Source organism: Oryctolagus cuniculus, chromosome 7 (assembly GCF_964237555.1).
Source record: "Oryctolagus cuniculus chromosome 7, mOryCun1.1, whole genome shotgun sequence".
In the NCBI taxonomy this organism is placed as follows: domain Eukaryota; kingdom Metazoa; phylum Chordata; class Mammalia; order Lagomorpha; family Leporidae; genus Oryctolagus; species Oryctolagus cuniculus.
Window position 1 is genome coordinate 94015553 of NC_091438.1, and position 24544 is coordinate 94040096.

The 24544-nt window shown below is 40.6% G+C and overlaps 1 protein-coding gene across 3 annotated transcripts in view; it reads right to left on the reverse strand.

Annotated features, from left to right (window-relative positions):
* The window catches only part of MIGA1 (mitoguardin 1), a 106450-nt gene extending 82437 nt beyond the window's left edge, over positions 1-24013 (reverse strand). Inside the window, exons 1-3 of one of the 3 annotated variants that reach the window (XM_008265037.4) lie at positions 23855-24013; positions 18875-18988; positions 1743-1920 (exon numbers count right to left, since the gene is read on the reverse strand). In XM_008265037.4, coding sequence (XP_008263259.1) covers positions 1743-1920; positions 18875-18973 — 277 coding nt within the window. In that variant the 5' untranslated portion in view covers positions 18974-18988; positions 23855-24013. Of the gene's footprint in view, positions 1-1742; positions 1921-18874; positions 18989-23489; positions 23590-23854 lie in introns of those variants that run through there. The other 2 variants (XM_017346160.3, XM_051857579.2) reach the window with 2 other exon arrangements.
* Between the last annotated feature and the right edge of the window lie 531 nt (positions 24014-24544).

Consider the following 24544-nt stretch of genomic DNA (forward strand, 5'->3'; position numbering starts at 1 on the left):
GTTTGTCTTAATAAGGAATTATGAGGCTCCTAGATTAAACTCCTAGCTTTTATAAGCTACATAATCAAGGGAAAGTCACTTGCCCTTCTCATATCATGTTTTATTAATAAAATTGGAACAATAATATAGAATTATATTAATTCATAGGATCACTATAAAAGATTTAAAAAAAGTACCAAATATACAGCCCTTAGCTAAGACCTAAAAAATAAAACCCCAGTGATTGACAGTGATCATTATGTGTCAACGTTCATTGTGCATGGCACAAAATAGTCATTCATTATTGGCTGAATAAATGAATTGGAGAAGCATAACATATGCTAAATAATAAAAAAACTTAACAATTCTAGTATGCTAACAAAATTATCTGATACAATGTGTCAACATGTTCTGTATCTAACAGATGTTATATATCCTTTAAAGGCCAACAATCTACTTGAATTGGAGAAGCATAACATACTAAATAATAAAAAAACTTAATTCTAGTATGCTAACAAAATTATCTGATACAATGTGTCAACATGTTCTGTATCTAACAGATGTTATATATCCTTTAAAGGCCAACAATCTACTTGTAGAACTTTATATATTGAGCAGTTGACAAGTATATGCAAAACAAGAAAGATACAAACATCCTAAAGGGATAAACAGGGTAAAAGATAAATAAATTAGGATACATTTGTACATATTTAACACTAATTAACATATTAAAATGATAGGATAGAGATTGACCTGGTCCTGCCAAATATTTTAAGATTTTTTATTTATTGTATTTGAGAGTTAGAGTTACAGAGAGTGAGAGACAAAAAGAAAGATCTTCCTTCCATTGATTCACTCCCCAAATGGCCGCTACAGCCGGTGCTGGGCTGGCCTGAAGCCAGGAGCCAGGTGCTTCCTCCCAGTCTCCCATGCAGGTGCAGGGGCCCAAGGCCTTGGCCCATCCTCCACTGCCCTCCCGGGCCACAGCAGAGAGCTGGACTGGAAGAGGGCAGCCGGGTCTAGAACCGGAGCCCATATGAGATGCTGGCACTGCAGGCAGAGGAGTAACCTACTGCGCCATGGCGCTGGTCCCAAATATTTTAACAGCGGGTTAAAAAATGTGCAGTAACGGGCTGGTGTTGTGACATGGTGGGTTGAGCCACTGTTTAAAATGCCAACATCCCCTATGGGCACTGGTTCCAGTCCTGGCTGCTCCACTTTCAGTCCAGCTCCTGGCTAATGAGCCTAGGCAAATAGCAGACAATGGCCCAGATGCTTAGGCCCCTGCAACCAGCACCCTTGTGGGAGACCAGGAAGAAGCTCTTGGCTCCTGACTTTGGCCTGGCCCAGCCCCAGAGCTGCAGCCATTTGGAGAGTTAGGCAGCTGATGGAAGACCTCTCTCTATAACTCTGCCTTACAAATAAATAAAAATAAATCTTTAAAATAAAGTACAATCAAAAATTTTATTTAAAATGTACAATTTACTTGTCTATAATATGTTATGTTACAATATGATATTGAAATACAAATATAAATGGACAGATGCATAGCAAAGCATTATGAGTTATCTCTGAACAGCAGAATTTCAAGCAATTTTTTCTCTTGGGTTATCTGTATTTTCTAATCTTTCTAAAATGAATTTGTATGAGTTAAACATTAAAGGAAAAATTTTTGAAGACAAAAACACTTAAATCACTGCACTCCAGTTATGGTTTGCACATAAAATTACTTCTGCTGACGCAAGCTATCTATTTCCACGTACCTTTATCTGATGCTGCTTTTTTAGTGTATTCAAGTATGAGGTGCTCTGGTTCCCATGGTAATAGTTTCCCTTTCTTCTTTCCACGTCTTCTTTTAAAGTGATGGGCCAGAAAAATTACAGATATAGCACTCACTGCAGTTACCACAAACAACTTTTTAGCTACTGGTGAAAATTTGATCTGGAAGAGACAGTTAGATTGAAAAAAAAAAATCTCTTATTTGTTCACTTAAAACAAGAATATAAAAACTACACTTAGTTCTTAATCTATCCTATTTCTATATATTACTAAGAGAATATGAATGTAATTTCACTCTTCTAATAAGTTATCCCAATCTGATTTAAAACTTTAATGAAATAATTCATCTCTCACTGCTTTTTAAGTTCTCAAGTAAACAGTATCAGTCAATGGTACTATAAAATATTTCAATCCCATTAATATGTTTTTAGCAGCTGATTAATTCATGCAACTGAATCTGTCTCAATCATGCAAGATTTTTTAATTATAAAAATGCTGAAACAGATTTTTCAACTGAGCCTTTTTAAAATATATCTGGAAATTTGGGCAAACAATTCAATTTCTAAATATGAAGGTACTTTAAAAAGTTCATATAAAATGGAATTTCAAAAGTTTATTTTGGGGGGCCGGTATTGTGGCGTAGCAGATAAAGCCACCTCCTGCAGTGCTGGCATCCAATACGGACACCAGTTCAAGCTTGCCCTAGCTGTTCCACTTCCGATCCAGCTCTCTGCTATGGCTTGGGAGAGCAGTAGAAGATGGCCCAAGTCCTTGGGTCCTGGCTCCTGGCTATGGATTGGTGCAGCTGCAGCCGTTGTGGCCATGTGGGGAGTAAACCAGCAGATGGAAGACCTCTCTTTCTCTCTGTAACTCTGGCTTTCAAATAGCTAACTAACGGCCGGCGCTGTGGCTCACTAGGCTAATCCTCCGCCTTGCGGCGTCGGCACACTGGGTTCTAGTCCTGATTGGGGTGCCGGATTCTGTCCCAGTTGCCCCTCTTCCAGGCCAGCTCTCTGCTGTGGCCAGGGAGTGCAGTGGAGGATGGCCCAAGTGCTTGGGCCCTGCACCCCATGGGAGACCAGGATAAGTACTTGGCTCCTGCCATTGGATCAGCGTGTTGCGCTGGCAAAAGGAAGACCTTTCTCTCTGTCTCTCTCTCTCATTGTCCATTCTTCCTGTCAAAAATAAAAAAATAAGTAAAAAAAAAATAAATCTTTTTAAAAAAGTTTATTTTGGTATACAAAAGTCTGAAATTCATTTATAGTTTTTTATAACACATTTTCCATGAAACTTCCTACTATCTAAATAGGCCAATGTACCCACGAATTATTTAACAAATAATCACTCAGAATCTTATAAAGTACCAGGACTGTACTGTGAATTAGAATCTTATTGTAATTCTATTCACTAAGCAAATACAAATATACTGATGCCACTGATAAGCTAGGACTGGGTAAACAGAGGTCACAGACTTTGCTCCCCCAAGCAGTGTACTAACAATAGACAGATATATTGGCAAATCATTACAAATACAGTACAGTATGATAAATACAGTTATACAAGTATTAGTACTAATGTCATAGCAAGAAGCAATCAACTTCCTCTTGGGGACAGACATTATTAATCACCTGAAATGCAAAGTAACTCTAATATAAAGCTAAATGACTAGGATACAGAGAGCTGGAAAAAGTTACAAGATAAAACCAGACAAACGTTAAGTTCTCAACTCTTTTTTTAAACTCATTGGAATGCTGACTAGAAGACAACCAACTGGCCTAAAACACTACGAAGCGTCAAGTATTTGCAGGGAGAGGTAAGAACACACTACTAGTAAGAAAAGGTCAGTGGCATAGCTGAATGTGAGCTTCTAAGAGAGGATGACATACCCTCCCATGCAAACACAGGGGCAACCTGTACCTTTCTGCAGGTTTTACCTTCATAAATCACACTTGGCATTCACAGAAAAGTCCTTCTGGAGAGAGGCACAGAACTGTAACCAGTGTCCTTCTCTCCTAACCCCACTAAGGAACAAAAGCCTTAAACTGTGGGATGTAGCTTTAACTTTAGAGAGTAATTTATACCATTCTACGCTTATATTAAGGGAAGATAATCAAGTCAGGAACCTAAACTGTCAGCTTAGACTAGAAGAAAATAAATCCACCACAAGATGCAGATCAAAGTAATGATTAAAGCAGAAATCAATAAATCCATCAGGTTTGGGGGGGGGGGGGATCAGTAAAACTGACAAAGCTCTAGCCAATCTAATCAGGGTGGGTGGGGTGGGTGGAGTGGTGGGGGAGAGAAAGGATGATACAAATCACCAAAATCAGGAAAGAAGAATCATCTCACAGATACAAAAAAGGACACAAAAAGTAGTACTCTGAACAACTCCAAGCCCATAAATTTAACAATGTAGATGAAATAGACCAATTCCTTTAATGACATAAACTGCTGAACTCAGATAACATGAGTAGTTAACATATCTATTTTAAAAATTGCATATGTAGGGGCTGGTGCTGTGGCATAGCAGGTAAAGCTGCTTCCTGCAGTGCCAGCACCCCAAATGGATGCCTGTTCAAGCCCCAGCTGTTCCACTTCCAATCAGCTCTCTCTATAGCAAGGAAAAGCAGCAGAGGATGGCCCAAGTCTTTGAGCACCTGCACCCACATGGGAGACCTGGAAGAAGCTCCAGGCTCCTGACTTCAGATTATAGTTGCAGCCATGTAGGGAGTGAACCAGTGGATGGAAGACCTCTCTCTCTGTCTCTGTCTCTGCCTGTCTGTAACTCTGCCTTTCAAATAAACAAATGAATCTTTTTAAAAAAAATTGCATATGTATTCAACAAAGAAAACTGAAAACAAGATCCTACAAAATAATTAATGAAGAAATAGTACCAACTCTACACAATGAGAACACTTCCAACTACACAACGAAAGACTACTTCCCAGATGTTATGAAGTATTATTTCTATTAATGGCAAAACCAGATTAATGCAAAAGATGAAAAAAAAAAAAAACAACAAGGACACCACACAGACAGACAGACAGACAGACACACACACACAAACTATCTGCTGGGACAGGTATTGGAACAGCAGTTAAGGTGCTGTTTGGGATGTTCCTACCTTGTATTAGAGTCCCTGTGTTTGAGTCCCACCTCTGCTTCGGATTCCAGCTTCCTGCCAATGTACACCATGGGAGGCAGAAGATGAATGCTCTTTTATTTATTTATTTTTAAGAAACTCGTTTATTTGAATGGCAGTATTACAGTAATAAAGGGAGGAAGGAAGGGACAGAGACAAAAATATCTTCCATCCACTGGTTCATTCCACAAATGGCCAGTGCTGTGCCAAGGATGAAGCCAGGGGCCTGTAACTCCGTTCAGGTCTCCCACACACAGGCAGGAGATGCCCAAGTACGTGGGCCATCCTGTGCTGCTTTCCCAGGTGCATCAGCAGGGAGCTGGATTGGAAGTGGATCATCTGGGACTTGAAATGGCACTCATACGGGATGTGCTGACGTCACAGGCGGCAGCTTCACTCACTGTGCCACAATTCTCAAAATATAGTAAGAAAATTAAAATCCAATTAAATTAAAGTAAAAAACGTGAGTACATACATCCACAAAGCAGACCTACAGATAGGAGATAAGCATGAAAATACGCTTAATATCATTCATTGCTCATTAGGGAAATGCAATTTAAAACCATGATGGGATTCCAGAATATATCTACATTAGGATAGCTGAAAATAAAAACACCGGCCTTAACAATGTTACAACCACATTAGAAAATAGTATGGCATCTTCTTTAAAAAGTTAAATACACATCTATCTTATGATTCAGTCATTCTATTCCTAAGTATTTAACCAAGAGAAACAAAAGTTCATGTCTACAGCAAGACTCACACAGGAATGTTCTTAGCATCTTTATAATTTTTAAAAACACGGGAAAAAATCCAAATGTTCACCAACAAGTAAATAAGTAAACTGTGGTACAACCACACAATAGCATATCACTCAGCTTTAAAGTATTAACTGTTGATACGTGAAACAATATGGATCAATTGCAAAATGGACTGACTGAAGAATTCAGACAAAAGAGCACAAAATTAAAAAAAAAAAACACAAACTGTAATTCCATTTATATAAAATTCCAGAAAGTGCAAACTAATCTATAGTGAAAAACCAGATCAGTGTTTGCCTGAACAAGTATAAGAAGTGGATTTGACATGGAGGTGAAAGAAGAGAGATTACAGAGATGGAACTTGGAGGGATAATGGATATATTCTTTATATTGTAGCAATGATTTCTTTTATTCAACTTTTATTTAATATATATAAATTTCCAAAGTACAACTTTTGGATTATAGCGGCTTTTCCCCCTATAACCTCCCTCCTACCCGCAACCATCCCATCTCCCACTCCCTCTCCCATCTCATTCTTCATCAAGATTCATTTTCAATTATCTTTATATACAGAAGATCAACTTAGTATATACTAAGTAAAGATTTCAACAGACTGCACCCACACAGACAAAGTATAGAGTACTGTTTGAGTAGTAGTTTTACCGTTAACTCGCATAGTACAGCACATTAAAGACAGAGATCCTACATGGGAGCAAATGTACAGTGACTCCTGTTGTTGATTTAACAATTCACACAGCTAAGTGAGCACACTCTCTTAAATTGCCAAATCTACTATGTCCAAAATGCCGAATCTAGCTATTTAATGTGACACAAATACAAAGTTAAAACCAGTCTGTAAATTCCTAACAGGGATCACTTTTCAGTTAAAATTTAAACACCTAAGAATAATTGTGTGTTAATTACAGAGTTCAACCAATGGTACTAGAACAAAAAAAAAATACTAAAAAGGATAAAGTCTTACAATGTACATCAACCGTCAGGACAAGAGCTGATCAAGTCACTGTTTCTCATAATGTCCATTTCATTTCAACAAGTTTCCCCTTTGGTGCTCAGTTAGTTGTCGCCGATCAGGGAGAACATATGATATTTGTCCCTTTGGGACTGGCTTAATTCACTCAGCATGATGTTTTCCAAATTCCTCCATCTTGTTGCAAATGACCGGGTTTCGTTGTTTTTGACTGCTGTATAGTATTCTATAGAGTACATGTCCCATAATTTCTTTATCCAATCTACTGTTGATGGGCATTTGGGTTGGTTCCAGGTCTTAGCTATTGTGAATTGAGCTGCAATAAACATTAAGGTGCAGACAGCTTTTTTGTTTGCCAATTTAATTTCCTTTGGGTAAATTCCAAGGAGTGGGATGGCTGGGTTGAATGGTAGGGTTATGAAAAGTGATCCCTGTTAGGAATTTGGAAAACATTATGTTGAGTGAAATAAGCCAATCCCAAAGGGACAAATACCACTTGTTCTCCTTGATAGGTGACAACTAACTGAGCACCAAAAAGGAAACCTGTTAAAGTGAAATGAACACTATGGGAAACGGTGACTTGATCAGCCCTCACCCTGACTGTTGATGAGCAACTTGATATGTTATCCCTCTTAGTATTTTTTTTGTTTGTTCTACTTAACACTTTTGGTTGAATACTGTAATCAATACACAATTCTTCTTAAGTGCTGAAACTTAACTGAAAAGTGATCACTGTTAAATGTAAGAGTGGGAATAAGAGAGGGAAGAGATGTGCAATTCGGGACATGCTCAAGCTGACTTACCTCAAACAGTAGAGTTAGAAACATACCAGGGGATTCCAATTCAATCCCATCAAGGTGGCATGTACCAATGCCATCTCACTAGTCCCAGTGATCAATTTCTGTTCACAATTGATCATAATGATAGGACTAAGAACCAAAGGGATCACATAAACAAGAATAGTGTCTGCAAATACTAGCTGATAGAATCAAAAAGGGAGAGAATGATCCAACATGGGAAGTGAGATACACAGCAGACCCATAGAATAGCAGATGTCCTAAACAGCATTCTGGCCTCAGAATCAGCCCTTAAGGCATGCGGATCCAGCTGAAAAGCCCATGAGAGTATTTCAGGCATGGAAAGCCAAGACACTCTGGGGGAAAAAAAAAAAAAAACTAAATGAAAGATCTCCACGAGTGAGATCCCAGTGGAAAGAACGAGTCATCAAAGAAGGAGGTACCTTTCTCTGAAGGGAGAACTTCCACTTTGACCATGGCCTTGTCTAAATATGATCAGAGTCAGTGAACTCAGGGGGCTTCCATAGCCTTGGCAGCTCATGACAAGAGCCTAGGGTGATTACTGATGCCATAAACAAGAGTGTCAATTTGTTAAGTCAACAACAGGAGTCACTGTGCACTTACTCCTCATGTAGGATCTTTGTCCTTAGTGTGCTGTACATTGTGATTTAATGCTATAACTAGTACTCAACCAGTATTTTTCACTTTATGTTTCTGTGTGGGAGCAAACTGTTGCAATCTTTACTTAACGTATGCTAAACTGATCTTCTGTATATAAAGAGAATTGAAAATGAATCTTGATGTGAATGGAAGGGGAGAGGGAGTGGGAAAGGGGAGGGTTGTGGGTGGGAGGGACGTAATGGGGGGGAAGCCATTGTAATCCATAAGCTGTGCTTTGGAAATTTATATTCATTAAATAAAAGTTAAAAAAAAAACCAGTCTGTAAGACATAAAATGTGCTTTTCTAATGCGAATTCAAATATAATATAGATCAATTCACTTTTATTAATATCCAAGTTATATTCATGTCATGTATTGTTATACAAAAGATCCATTCAAATATACAGTTTTCTCATGAAAAAAGAAACCTTTTCTATAACAAGAAATAAGACAACAAATTTTACAAAGATGCTTCTCACAAGTAAGCTAAACACCACCAAGCTTGAGAATCTCTAATATTTCTCCTATGACTTCTCATTTTTGTTTTTCCTTTTCTCCCAGAAGAAAGTCAATTACTTCCTCTTTCAGTGTTTGGAAGGCTGGAAATACAACATCTCGGAGTCCCAAAGCTCAGACGGGCTTTCTGAGATGAGACTGTCCATTTCCTTCCTTCAAGTAGAATGAAAACTAGACACATCTCATTCAACACTAACAGTCAGCTTGAAGGCTAAGCAGTGAGAAAACAATGAAAGGCATTTAAGACACCATTTCTTGTGCTCAGCTTTCACAACCTTCCCCATTCCACAGCCAAATGAGCTTGTCAATATCCCCCCATAATTTAAGGTTCTCTAGAGACAGAGAAGAGATATTTAGTCATATAGAAGTTTTCTCACTCACTCCACTTATTTTTTCTTATTAAGCATAAACTTCACACCAGAACTAAGCTATCTACTACACCAACACAGTACATACTACATCTTCTTTTTGGGAGTAGGAGCAGTCTGTTTTCTGTTGAGCTTTAAGTTCAGACAGGGACAGGAACTAAGTGTGTCTCTTGCCCACCACTTTTTATCATGACATTAGATGCTTATATTTTGAATTAATTGCTCTGATAACTAGAATACACACCATGCAAACTGTAAACTTTGGGCAAGCCTCTTAATGCCTCCAAATTTCAGTTTCATCATTTGTCAAATGAGGATGGTATCTTTAATATATGGGTGGTATGAGAAGAGGTAACATACACTCAATAGGCACTCAAAAATAAATGTTAGCTCTTATTAAACTTTGCCTTACAGAATTTTATTTTTAAAATAAATATTTTATTTTGGAATAATTTGGTTTTACAAACTGCAAAGATAGGAAAGAGAGCTCCCATACACCTGTCACTCAGACCTAATGCTAATATCTTACATAATAATAGTGCTCATGTAAAAACTAACATTAGCACAATAGTTTTACCTAAACTATGGCTTTGCTCTGATTTCATCAGCTTTTCCACTAACATTACTTTTCTATTCCAGGATCCAATCCAAGATACCAGACAGCAGCTAAACAGATTTTATTTTTAAATGCTTAGCTAATTCTTGGTCTTACTTGCCAAACACTCTGAATTTACAGAAAAACAGAATCTGCTTATATTAAGATGATACACAGGAATAACATACCACAGTAATTCTTAAGACTATCACAAGGTAACAGATTCAAGTATTTTGTTTAATCTATCTGTTCATTAAACAAAAGGAAAAACTATCTAGAAAATGTAGTATTTAGTCCTTAAATACTAAGGTACTTCAAAAAGGTCACGTAAAATGGAATTAAAAGGTAAGTTTATTTTGCTGCCAAAATGTTTGATAGCCATGCATTCATGGAGTCTTCAAAGTGTTCCTGGACCATGTGTCTTACAAAACTATGCACAGATTTGAAAATTTTGTGTACCAAAATAAATAGATCTTTTACTTCCATCTTTCTAAGACCTTTTTGAAATACTCACATAAATGACACAGGGATGTAAAATAGGAGCTAAGAATTTTTAAAACTTTACTCATCTTTACTGTGGGCTAGACACTACACATTTTCATCCCTTTGAAAGATGGTAAAAACGGACAGGTGAAGTAACTTGCTCAAGATCACACAATTTCATAATAGTGGAGCAGGAATCAGGGTGATTATAGAAGGTATGCTTAAATTCATGTATGCTGTGCATTATCTATTGAAATGACTCAGCTGCACTGATGACAGATCTGATTATGCAATTTTAACTGAATCACATCTAACATGGATTATCAATTTCTAATGTACAAAGAAAAAGTCTCATGTATGTCTTTTTTCATGAAAACTAAATCCAATTCTAAAGGTAAGAACTATCCAAATGACAATACTGAGCTTTTCCTACATGATGTTTCACGGTTCTTTCATGCTAATCAAACTATAGCCCACTCAGTTCCGGGGTCAGCAAATGTGTGTAAAGTCCAGACAGTAAAATAGACTCTGAAACATAAGAGCTTCGCTTCAGCTACTTAATTCTCCTGTTATAGTAAAAAAGCAGTCAACGACAATACATTAACATATCAGCATGGTTGTATTCCAATAAAACTTCATTTACAAAAACAGATGGTAGCCTTTAATTTGGCCCACAGGCTATAGTTTACCAAACCATCTCAGTGCATCCCACAGCAGGGAATGAGTTTTGTATACCAAAGGTCCTGAGTCGAAGTAGAGGATGTATCCTGAAGTTGACCTGCAATGACTCTCCACGTAATTTAATAAAATATCCCACGAACATCCTGAACACTAATCTGGGCCCCAGAAAATTATTCCTAGAATTGAAAAGCAGGTATTACAGTGGCATCAATGTGGAGAAAGTGCCCAAAAAATCCATAAGAGAAATCTAAAACACTACTGGTTTCAAAAATTAATATTTTAGGGGCTGGTGCTGTGGTGTAGCTGGTAAAGCCACTTCCTGCAAGGCCAGCATCCCACATGGGCGCCAGTTTGGGTCTAGGCTGCTCCACTTCCCATCCAGCTCTCTGCTATGGCCTGGGAAAGCAGTAAAAGATGGCCCAAGTCCTTGGGCCCCTGCAACCATGTATGAGACCCAAAAGAAGCTCCTGGCTCCTGGCTTCAGATCAGCACAGCTCCAGCCATCACGGCCAATTGAGGAGTGAACCAGCGGATGGAAGACCTCTCTCTCTCTCTCTCTGCGCTCCTTCTCTCTCTGTGTAATTCTGATCATCAAACAAATAAATCCTTAAAAAAAAGCAGTATGAAGATGTTAATAAAGGCACATGTATGTATATATCTGTGTGTATACATATTTACTATATATATGTAATATATATACCATACACAGATACAGATACACATGCACACATATACACACAAGTAATTATAAAGCCAGTATTTACTGTTAACAACAGTTTGTAACCCCACTTTTTGTTTTCTATGTGACTTAAGGGACAAGGAATACAGTGAGTTTAGTTATTAAAATAGGAGAAGCTGGGTATAGTTCATTAATTGTGATATGAAATGTTGATAACAGGGGAAGCTGGGTTTGGGATATATGGGAACTTTTTGTACTACTTCACAATTTTTTTTATAAACTTAAAATTATTCTGAAATAAAAAGTTTTTTTAAAAGAGACAAATAGGGGCCAGCACTGTGGCATAGTGGGTAAAGCTGCCACCTGTAAACCGGCCTCCCATCCAGGTGCTGGTTCAAGTCCCAGCTGCTCCACTTCTGATCTAGCTCTCTGCTAATGTCCCAGGAAAGTAGAAGATGACTCAAATACTTGGGCCCCTGCATGAATGTGCAAGATCTGAATGAAGCTCCTGGCTCCTGGCTTCAGTCTGGCCTGCCCCCAGCTGTTGTGGCTATCTGGGGAGTTGAACCAGCAGATTGAAGATTCTCTCTCTTTCTTCCTCTCTCTCTCTCTCGTTCTCTCTCTGTAACTTTGCTTTTCAAATAAATAAATTTTTTTTAAAAAAGAGACAAATATATTCCTGATTTGAGATACTTTTAAATTATTCTTTTAAATTAGTCTAAAAGCTGGTATTATTTTAACATTGGCTTGTAACTTGACATTTTGTTTTCTACATGATTTTAGAAACTAATATACTTAAGAAAATAATTTTTAGCTTATCCTTTGGATATACAATGTATAAAAATGTAATTTTGGGAATTAAAAACTTAAAGGAGTGAAAACAGAGCTGTAAAATCATCGAGCTTTTGGGGCTGGCACTGTGGCATGGTGGTGCCGGCAACCCAGGTGGGTGCTGGGTCAAGTCCTGGCTGCTCCACTTTTTTTTTTTTTTTTTTTTTTTTGACAGGCAGAGTGGACAGTGAGAGAGAGAGACAGAGAGAGAGAGAGAACGGTCTTCCTTTGCCGTTGGTTCACCCTCCAATGGCCGCCGCTGCAGCCGGCGCACCACGGTGATCCGATGGCAGGAGCCAGGATCCAGGTGCTTTTCCTGGTCTCCCATGGGGTGCAGGGCCCAAGCACCTGGGCCATTCTCCACTGCACTCCCTGGCCATAGCAGAGAGCTGGCCTGGAAGAGGGGCAACCGGGACAGAATCCGGCGCCCCAACCGGGACTAGAACCCGGTGTGCCGGCGCCGCAAGGTGGAGGATTAGCCTATTGAGCCACGGCGCTGGCTCAGCTGCTCCACTTTCAATCCAGCTTGCCGCTGGTGTGCCTGGGAAGGATGTTTGGACACCAGCACCCATGTGGGAGACCCAGTAGAGGGTTATAACTATAGGATATAAATGCCAATAACAAAATAATTACAGAATATACACAAACAAAATGAGAAAGAAATATAAACGTTTCACTGGCAAAAGATCAATTAAATACAAAAGAAAACATTAATATAGAAAATGAGGGGCGTGGCCAGTGCCGTGGCTCACTTGGCTAATCTTCTGCCTGTGGCGCGGGCATCCCATATGGGCGCCGGGTTCTAGTCCCGGTTGCTCCTCTTCCAGTCCAGCTCTCTGCTGTGGCCCGGGAAGGCAGTGGAGGATGGCCCAAGTGCTTGGGCGCCTGCACCCGCATGGGAGACCAGGAAGAAGCACCTGGCTCCTGGCTTTGGATTGGCATAGCTCCCGCTGTAGCAGCCATTTGGGGGGTGAACCAACGGAAGGAAGACCTTTCTCTCTGTCTCTCCCTCTCACTGTCTGTAACTCTACCTGTCAAATAAATAAATAAATAAATAATCTTAAAAAAAAAAAATGAGGGGCAATAAATTTATAGGCCATAGAAAAAAATAACCAAATGATATGTCTCTCCTTAATTAGTAATTAAGTGTAAATGTATTAAATGCTACAATCAAAAGACATAGATTGGCAAATGGATAACATTTGAGCCAACAATATGCCGTCCATATGAGCCAACAATATGCTGTCCACAAGAGATTCAGTTTAGATACAAAGACACAAATAGATAAAAGTTATGGGGCATTGAGGCCTGCACTGTGGCACAGCGAGTTAAAGCTCTGGCCTGAAGCGCCAGCATCCCTTATGGGCGCTGGTTCTAGTCCCGGCGGCTCCTCTTCTGAACCAGCTCTGTGCTATGGCCTGGGAAAGCAGTGGAGGATGGCTCAAGTCCTTGGGCCCCTGCACCCATGTGCTCCTGGATCCTGACTTCGGATCAGCTCAGCTCCGGCCATTGCGGCCATTTGGGGAGTAAACCAGCGGATGCAAGATCTCTCTTTCTCTTTCTCTCTGTAACTCTCTCTTTCAAATAAATAGAAACAAATCTTAAAAAAAATTATGGGGTATGAGGTGCTGGTGCTGTGCCATAGTAGGCTAAGCCTCCGCCTGTGGTGCCAGCATTCCCATATGGGCGCAGGTTCCTGACCCAGCTACTCTTCTTCCGATATACCTTTCTCTCTGTCACTCTACCTCTCAAATAAATAAATAAATAAATAATAAATGTATGGGGTTGGCATTGTGGTGTAGCAAGTTAAGCAGCCACCTGTAACACCAGCATCCCATATGAGTCCCAGCTGCTCCACTTCTGACTCAGTTCCCTGCAAATGTGCCTGGGAAAGCATCAGAAGATGGTACAGGCACTTGGGACCCTGCCACCCATGTGGAAGACCCACACGGAGTTCCAGGTTCCTGGTTTTGGCTAGGCCCAGCCCTGGTTGTTGTAGCTATTTGGGGACTGGCCAGAAGATGGAATCTCTCTCTCCTTCTCTTTCTGTAACTCTTTCAAATAAATAAGTCAATCTTTTAAAAAAAAAAGTTAAAAGAAAAATGTCATGCAAATAGTAAACAAAGAAAGCAAGAGTGACTATATGTGTATAAAATAGACTTTAAATCAAAAAGGTTACCAGAGATAAGAAGGCTCTTACATATCAATAACATGCTCAATATCAGAAGATGTAACAATTATAAATACTAATGTGCCTAATAACAACTATAAATACTTATGTGCCTAACAACAGACCATGAAAATACGTGAGGCAAAAACTGACAAAACTAAAGGGAGAAAGAGACAGTTCCACTGGGATAAAGACTCCAGTAACTTCCACTAAAAATGGATGAATCAGAAGAAAAGGAAACAGAGGAGTTAATACAGCATGTAACTACATCTAAGATAGATAGAGAGAGAGAGAGAGAGAGAGAGATAGGTAGAACACTCTAACCAACAATATTAGCATTCATTTCTTGTAAAGGACACATAAGACATTGCCCTGGACAGACCATATATTAAGTTACAAATTATACCTCAATAAATTTTTTAAAATATTTATTTATTTGAAAGTCAAAGTTACACAGAGAGAGGAAAGGTCTTCCATCCGATGGTTCACTCCCCAGATGGCCGCAATGGTTGGAGCTCCGTCGATCCAAAACCAGGAGCCAGGAGCTTCTTCCGGGTCTCCCATGCGGGTGCAGGGGCCCAAGGTCTTGGGCCATCTTCTATTGCTTTCCCAGGCCATAGCAGATAGCTGGATTGGAAGAGGAGCAGCTGGGACTAGAACCGACCCACATGGGATGCCGGCGCTTCAAGCCAGGACGTTAACCCGCTGTGCCACAACACTGGCCACTAAATTTTTAAAAATAAACATCATAAAAAGTATCTTCTCTGCCAACAACAGGATTAAGCCAGAAATCAATAGAAGCTGGGGCCGGCGCTGTGGCATAGCAGGTAAAGCTGTTGCTTGCAGTGCCAGAATTCCATATAGGTGCCAGTTCGAGCCCTGGCTGCTCCACTTCCGATCCAACTCTCCGCTATGACCTGGGAAAGCAGTAGAAGATGGCCAAGTCCTCGGGCCCCTGTACCCACATGGGGGACCTGGAAGAAGCTCCTGGTTCTTGGCTTCAGACTGACACAGCTAAAGCAGTTGCGGCCATCTGGGGAGTGAACCAGCAGATGGAAGATCTCCCTCTCTCTGGTTCTGCCTCTCTGTAACTCTGCCTTTCAAATAAATAATCTTTAAAGAAAAAAAAAAAGAAAGAAACCAATAGTAGTAAAATTGAAAAATTCACAAGATTTTAGAAATTGAATACAATCTTTTTAAAAAATGGATTAAAAAAGAAATCACAGGCTGGCACCATGGCTCAAAAGGCTAATCCTCCACCTGCGGCGCTGGCACTCCAGGTTCTAGTCCCGGTTGGGGCGCCAGATTCTGTCCCGGTTGCCCCTCTTCCAGGCCAGCTCTCTGCTGTGGCCAGGGAGTGCAGTGGAGGATGGCCCAAGTCCTTGGGTCCTACACCTGCATGGGAGACCAGGAGAAGCACCTGGCTCCTGGCTTTGGATCAGCGCAATGTGCAGGCCGCAGCACACCGGCCGCAGCGGCCATTGGAGGGTGAACCAACGGTTAAGGAAGACCTTTCTCTCTCTGTCTCTCTCTCTCATTGTCCACTCTGCCAGTCAAAAAAATAAAAATAAAAAAAAGAAATCACAACAAAAAAAAACAGAGTACTAAAGAGATCAAGGAATACGAAGACATAGCATACCAAAACTCATAGTATGCACTAACACAAAGTGAATCTATGGACTATAAAAGCTTACATTAAAAAATTAGAAAAATCTCAAATTAATAATCTTAGGAAGTAGGCATAATCAAGGAAGTAGGCAAAGAAAAAATGAAATCCAAAGATAGCAGATAATTCATTGGGGAAAGGAGTTTTTTAACAAATGGTGCTGGGAAAAATAGAAATCCTCAGACAAGAAAATGAAGCTGAAACCTACCTAACACCATATGTGTAAAAATTATCTCAAAATAAATTGAAGTCCTGAATGTAAAACCAAAAACCTTAAAAAGTTTCACATCATTTAATTTGGAAATAATTTCTTAGATATGATATCAAAGGCTATAAAATCCACAAAAAATCAAACATTTAGGAATAAATTTAACCAAAGAAGTGAAATATCTCTATAATGAAAGTTATAAAAGACTGATAAATCATCAGAGACACACACACAAAAAATGGAAAGATATTTCTTGCTCATGGATTGGAAGAATTAGTATCATTTAAATGTGGTATATTACCTACAGCAATCTTTAGATTCAATGCAATCTCTGTCAAATTACCAATGACATTCCTTACAGCATCAGAAAAAAACAATCCTAAAATTCATATGGAATCACAAAAAACCTAGACTAGCCAAAGCAATTCTGAAAAGATAGGAACACATTGTATCAGAGATACCTGCACCACCATGTTTATAGCAGCATCGTTCACCATAGCCAAAATATAGAATCAGCCGAAGTCTCCATCATCAGATGAGTAAACAAAGAAAATGCTGTATACATATACAATGGAATATTATTCAGCTATTAAAAAATGAAATCCTGTCATTTGTAACAAAATGGTTGCAACTGGGGAACATCACGTTGAGTGAAATAAGCTAGACACAGAAAGACAAACATCACTGTTCTCTCTTAAAAGGAACTAAAATTAAGGGAAAAATTCAATTGAACCCAGAATGTTGACTACCACAGCATCACAGGGTTAGTAGGAACAAAACAAGTCTGGGTTTAAAAAAATAGGGCTAGCTGGGTGTGGTTCTTTAACTGTTGACAAATATGTAAAATGAGATGTTAATAGAGAAATGAGGTGAGGAGTATATAAGAGCTCAGTACTACCTCACAATTGTTGCTTTGGAAATTTAAAATTTTTAAAGAAAAAACAGAAAAACTGAACATGATGAAAATTTAAAAATTTTACACATCAAAAGACATTATCAACACAGAAAAGCAAACTACAGAATGGGAGAAAATATTTGGAAATTACCTACCTGTTAATGGGTTAATACAGAAGATATACAGAACTCCAAAAACACAACAACAAAAAAATGTGATTCAAAATTGGACAAAGGACTTCTCCAAAGAAGAAACACAAATGGCCAATAAGCACATGAAAAGATGCTGAACATCATCAATCAACAGAGAAAGGCAAATCAAAACCACAAAGAGATAATACCTCACACCCATTAAGATGGCTCCCATCAATAAAACAGAAAATCATAAGTGTTGGGGAGGATGTGGAAAAGTTGTAGGCTGTCAGTAATATAAAGTGGTATAGCCACGTGGCAAGCAGTATGGCAATTCTCCCAAAACTGAAAACAGAATTATCATATAATTCAGCAATTCCATTTCTAGGTATTTACCCAAAAAACTGAAAGTAGGGTCTTAAAGAGATATTTTGTACATCCATGTTCATAGCAGCACTATTCACAATAGCTAAAACATGGAAGCAACCCAAATGTCCATTAACAGATGAACTCATGAGCAAAATGTGGCATATCTAATTAATCCCCTTTAAAAAGAAGGAAATTTTGACATATGCTACACATGGATGAATGCTGAGGATATTATGCTAAGCAAAATAATCTAGTCACAAAAAGAGAAATTCTGCGTAATTCCTCTTAGGAAATATATAGACAAATTCAAAGAGATAGAAACTGAAATGTTGGTTGCTGGGGCTGGGGGAGGAAGTATGGAGAGGTCCTGATAAATTAATAGAGTTTCAGTTTTGCAAGATGGCAAGAGTTCTGAAGGTTGGCTGCACAACAATGTGAACGTAATGTTACTGAACTGTACACTTAAAAATCATTAAAACAGGGGCACGGCTCTATGGTACAGCAGGTAACGCTGCTGCCTACAATGCCAGCATCCCACATGGGCACGAGTTCATGCCCTGCCTGCTCCACTTCCAATCCAGCTCCCTGCTAATGGCCAGGGAAAAGCAGCAGAAGATGGCCCAAGTATTTGGACTCCTGCTGCCCACGTGAGAGACCCAGATGAAGCTCCTGGCTCCTAGCTTTGTTCTGGCTCAGCCCTGGAACTTGTGGTCATCTGGGGAGGGAACCAGCAGATAGAAGATCGATCTCTCTCTCTCTCTCTCTCTCTCTCACACCCTCTTTCTCCCTCTTTCTCTGTAGCTCCGATTTTCAAATAAATAAATCTTTTCTTAAAAAAAATGGTTAAAACAGCCAATCTTATGCTACATGTATTTTACAACAATAAATTAAAAATACAATAACTATAAAAGAACAAGTATATTGAAATAACATAATTCACTAAAAATAACTGAAATAGACTATAAATCAATCTAAGAGAGGGAAATTCATTTAAAAGTTACAAAATCCTCCTTTAAGAGCTATAACTAAGAGAACAAAACCTATGATAACAAAAACCAAGTAAATTTTAGATTGTTTATGACTGTACTATATAAAAAGTTCAAATTAAACTCTGTAAACTAAATATGCTCTGAGCAACAAAATTATTCAAGTTCATCTGAGCTTCTATTGGTTTACCTGGGAGAGAGAAGAATACCAAGACAGAGGGAGATCAAATACTCTCAGTGCTGCTGCCTTCAAGGAAAACTGTGATTCGCTTCCTGTTTCTTCTGACATGACTCCTCTTGGAATCTTCATTCAAAGAAACATAAAAACATATTAGCCACAGAGGTTTCTGATTATTTTACCCATAAAAAAGTGAATTCAAAATATATCTCCTATCAGCTATTCTGTTTTTTCAGTTATTCATGATATTATAACTGAACTGAAATTGTATTTATTAATCACCAAAGCAGCAAAACAGAAAATGGACAAGATTTAAACTTTGAGTACAGGTGATAAATTGTCTTTAGAACATTTTAAGTTCCATGAACTGGTGTTATGGCGTAGTCTATCAAGCGATCACCACCAGGCACGCCAGCACCACATATGGGAGTCACTTTGTGTCCTGGCTGGGCCACTTCTAATCCAATTCCCTGGTCATGACTTGAGAAAAGCAGTGGAAGATGGCACAAATGTTTGAACCCTTGCACCCATGGGGAGACACAGATGAAGCTCTTGGATCCTGGCTTTGGTTTGGCCTAGCACTGGCCCTTGCAGCCATCTGGGGAATGAACCAGAGGATCAAAGATCTCTGTCTCTCTTTGTTTTTCCATTTCTCTTTGTAACTCTGACTTTCAAATAAAATAAATAAATCTTTAAAAAAAGAAGGGGCTGGCACTGTGGCATAGCAGGTTAGGCCACTGCCTGTTGGTGCCAGCATCCCATATGGGCGCCAGTTCAAGACCTGGCTGCTCCACTTCCGATCTAGCTCTCTGCTGTGGCCTGGGAAAGAAGTAGAAGATGGCTCAAGTGCTTGGGCCCCTGCATCTGCATGGGAGACGCAGAGGAAGCTCCTGGCTCCTGGCTTCGGATCAGCCTAGCCTCCAGCCACTGTGGCCAACTGGGGAGTGAACCAGCAATGGAAGACCTCTCTCTCTCTCTCTCTCTCTCTGCCTCTGCCTCTGCCTCTCCTTCTCTCTGTGTGTAACTCTGACTTTCAAATAAATTAATAAATCTTTTTTTTAAGATTTATTTTATTTATTTGAAAGAGTTACAGAGAGAGGTAGAGACAGAAAGAGGTCTTCCATCCGCTGGTTCACTCCCCAGATGGCCGCAACAGCCAGAGCTGCGCTGATCCGAAGCCAGGAGCCAGGAACTTCTTCTGGATCTCCTACGTGGGTGCAGGGGCCCAAGGACTTAGGCCATCTTCTATTGCTTTCCCAGGCCACAACAGAGAGCTGAATTAGAAGAGGAGCAGCCAGGACTCAAACCAGCACCCACATGGGATGCCGGCCCCTCAGGCCAGGCCTTTAACCTGTTGCACCACAGCGCCAGCCCCCAATAAATAAATCTTAAAAAAAAAAAAAAAGATAATTCTAAGTTTTAGAATGGTTAAATAAGTTTATCAACCTTCAGGCAGTAATTTAAAATCTACTTCCTTACTCCATAAATAAGTTTGTGTGTCAATTTTTAAAATGAAAAGTTTGGCCAGTGCCATGGCTCACTTGGTTAATCCTCCACCTGTGGCACTGGCATCCCATATGGGTGCCAGGTTCTAGTCCCGGTTGCTCCTCTTCCAGTCCAGCTCTCTGCTGTGGCCCGGGAAGGCAGTGGAGGATGGCCTAAGTGCTTGGGCCCCTGCATCCGCATGGGAGACTGGGAGGAAGCACCTGGCTCCTGGCTTCGGATCGGCATAGTTCCAGCTGTAGCAGCCATTTGGGGGGTGAACCAACGGAAGGAAGATCTTTTTCTCTGTCTCTCTTTTTCACTAACTCTGTCAAATAAAAAAAATCTTAAAAGAAATGAAGTTTAACAAGAATCCTATAAATTTTTATGTGTTGATTTTTAAAGATAAAAAATGAAATCTTCCCTCTCATTTCCTTCATACAACAAGGAGAAAGGGAGGCTGACGAATGGAATCTGGAACAGGATTCCTGGGGCCAGAATGGGAACTCAGAATTCACTGACCTTCCAACGTAAAACTTTTATATTGTTTTAACACATGCTATTTGTTTTGAAACTAACGAGAAAAAAAAACTCATATGTCTACAGAGGACCCAGATGCCACTCAAAGAGCACTCCCTAGAATGGTAGACCCTTGACAGTAACATGATGGTTCAAGGCGAGTCTCACTATCCCCTGCTGAACACATTTCCATGATACTGATGTATAAACCAGTTGACTTATCCACTCATTTATAATACAGAAATATACTTTCCAACTCCCCGAATACTTATAAATGCTATCAAGATATACTGCCCCTGAAATAAAAGATTGTGGGAAGCTGAATTAATACATCCAAAGGCTGCCTGGAGAACACGACATCCAAGGGGCCTGAGGAGTATGTCATCTAGGCCAAGAAAAGTCTGAGGACCATCTCTGGTGAATAGAGAGCTGGCTTCTGTGGCCACCAGAATGTTTTTACTCCAAATCCAATCCTCTTCTCCTTAGGCGGTGCCGCATATCACTACCGATGAAAGCAAAAATTACCCACTATCCCTCTCTAAAAGCTGACTCATTATATTTTCTTTAGGTTTGTTCTTTCTGCACCCATCTCTCTGCCTATGGCAGACCATTCCCTTCTATTAAGGCCCATCTTTTTTTCAGACAAGTGTCAAAACTATTCAGTAGTGGTGTCCTTTCCCCCTTCAGGTGGGCTACTACTACTGGCACTCACCTTAATCCTTACCAGTGATACTGCAAGGTAAACCAAATCTCCCCTTTCCTCGAGGTTCTAATTACAATTTTTAGGCCTGGTATAATTAGTTCTAATTGAAGTACGTTTATCATAACCAACAGCTGTGACATAGGCACATTATTGAGAAACACAGAGAAAATCCCCAATAGTTAAGACAGCAAAAATGGTCCTCTGGAGAATGACACTAGGGGAATAAGGGAGTGGGCAAGGAACTGATGCTTTTCTCTTAATCCATTTTTTTTAACATTTGCTTTCTTATTTGAAAGTCAGAATTACAAAGAAAGAGAGGGAGAGGGAGAGGGAGAGGGAGGGGGGGAGAGAGAGAGAGAGAGAGAGAGAGAAAATCTTCCATCCACTGGTTCACTGCCCAAATGGCCACAAAGGCCAGGGATACGCCAGGCCGAAGCCAGGAGCCAGGAGCTTCCTCCAGGTCTCCCACGTGGGTGCAAGGACACAAGGACTTGAGCCATCTTCCACTGCTTTCCTGGGTGCATTAGCAGGGAGCTAGACTGGAAGTGGAACAGCCAGGATTTGAACCAGTACCCATATGAGATGCTGATACTGCAGGCAGAAGCTTAACCTTCTACACCACAGCGCCAGCCCCTCTTTTAAGTCTTTCTATAATAATTGGCTTTTTATAAAATTGTCCCCATGTATCAGTTTAAAAAAATACAGAAGAAAAATATATCCTTCTCCCTTCCCTGAAAAATGTTAACTTTGAGAAACATTGTTACCAATTAGATTCTCCTCAGAGAATCAAGTCAAATGGAAATCATAAAGCAATTTATGCTACTGCACTAAACACACATGCGTGCACGCACACACACACACACAACCTGAAAAGAATTCATGCAACGTTCTTTTAGCCACAATGGATCATCCCAAATTTTTAAGCAGACAAGAAAAAGATAACACAAACACTTCAACTCACCGCAGTGGTCCTCTTAAGGGAATTTTGAGAAATCTGTGGTTCTGCATTCTAACCACCTTATTCCCTTTCTTTGAAAACCACTATGGAAACTGGCCGGCGCCGCGGCTCACTAGGCTAATCCTCCGCCTAGCGGCGCCAGCACACCGGGTTCTAGTCCCGGTCGGGGCGCTGGATTCTGTCCCAGTTGCCCCTCTTCCAGGCCAGCCCTCTGCTGCGGCCAGGGAGTGCAGTGGAGGATGGCCCAGGTGCTTGGGCCCTACACCCCATGGGAGACCAGGAAAAGCACCTGGCTCCTGGCTCCTGCCATCGGATCAGCGCGGTGCGCCGGCCGCAGCGCGCTGGCCGCGGTGGCCATTGGAGGGTGAACCAACGGCAAAAGGAAGACCTTTCTCTCTGTCTCTCTCTCTCTCACTGTCCACTCTGCCTGTCAAAAAAATAAAAATAAAAAAATAATAAAAAAATAAAATGAAAACCACTACGGAAACTAATTTCAAACCATCATTATTAATTGAATATCAAAAAAACCTGTTATTTCAGAATACACTTTCAGAAGTATAATTAAACACGACGGTTTCACGATTATTCAAATTTATAAAGGAAGAATAAAACATTACCAAAAATATTGTAATATGTAATGTATTACTGGCTACTCTCCATTCTAATCACTGTGCAATTAAAAATAAGTTTCATAAACAGAGTTCGCTTCTTAAATACCGTAAAAATGCATTCTACAACTTTCACTTCATCATCAGAGCAAGAAAGACTGAAATATCAAAAAACCTGACGTGCAACTTGAACCTACACACCTGAACTCTGAGAAGGATACTTTAAAAACAGCAAAAATCCTTAGCTGCAAGATCTCCGGAGTCCTCCCTCCGGAGAACAACCGTTTTACAACTTTAATTACAGAAGGGATCCGACGCCACAATCCACCCTATGCCAAAACGACCCTCTGAGCGCACCTTCCAAGCAGCATGACAGTCCACAACCCAAACCACTCCCTGCGCAAACCTCCGACCACAGGAGCCGCCCCAGGTCCAGCGCTAGCCTTCCACCAAGAGAACCGGAAAAGCAGCGCCTGCTGGCTCGCCACCCAAACCCTGTGCGGACTTACACCCTCGCCATCCCGACTCAGCACCCACTCTGCGGACCTCCCCCAGGCGCTGGGGCCCCGCTCTCCACTACTCCACCAGGTAATACTTCTTTCCTCTCCCCACCGCTCGGCGCCAGCCCGCTGAAGCCCGCACTGCAGCCCGGCTCCCGCGGCTCTGCCCAGAGGGCGTCGCGACCCCGCTCCCCCTCCAGTCCATCATTCCACCCCGGGTACCTGGCGCTCCACCGGCTCCCGGTGCAGCCGGCCCACGCCTGCTTCCCTGCCGCAGCCCGGCGCTGAGCAGCAGCCTGGCCACTGGGTGCGGAGTCCTTCCGGGGTCAGGAGTGGGAAGGTGGAGAGAAAGTGGAGGGGGCCTTCTAGTCTTTCTGCGTGGGGGCTACGTGTGAAGCAGCCGCCGCCATTTTTGTTTAGGGTAGAGGCTCCTGCCTTGCCGGTTGGATGTAAAAATTAGGTTGCAAGAATGCATGTTTTCACAAAGCTATACTTTCTAACCTTTTGGGAATCCAGGACTGCTCTGCTCATCTAGTGAATGCTGTGAGACCTTCCCCAGAAGAATGCACACAGACATATATTGTTAAAATACCATTTCAAACTCTGCAACCAAATCTATGGATCCCAGATTAAGAATTTTTATTATGAACTCTACTCAAGTGAGCGTTAACGGAATTTCCAACCCTGGATTTATGATGCCTTTGTTATTGATTTCAATTCCTCTTTAGCTTTTCTCTGTTTTTCTCTGAATTAGGCAACCAAAGAATAGCAAATGTGACCAATTACGAGGAGTTAGGTAGGGTATTCACATCTCTCAAATTATAATACATAGTGAACTAAACAACACACAAAAAGTTCAAGATTCTTTTTCTATGTGAGTCCTGAGCCAAAACATTCTGTCAGACCCACAGA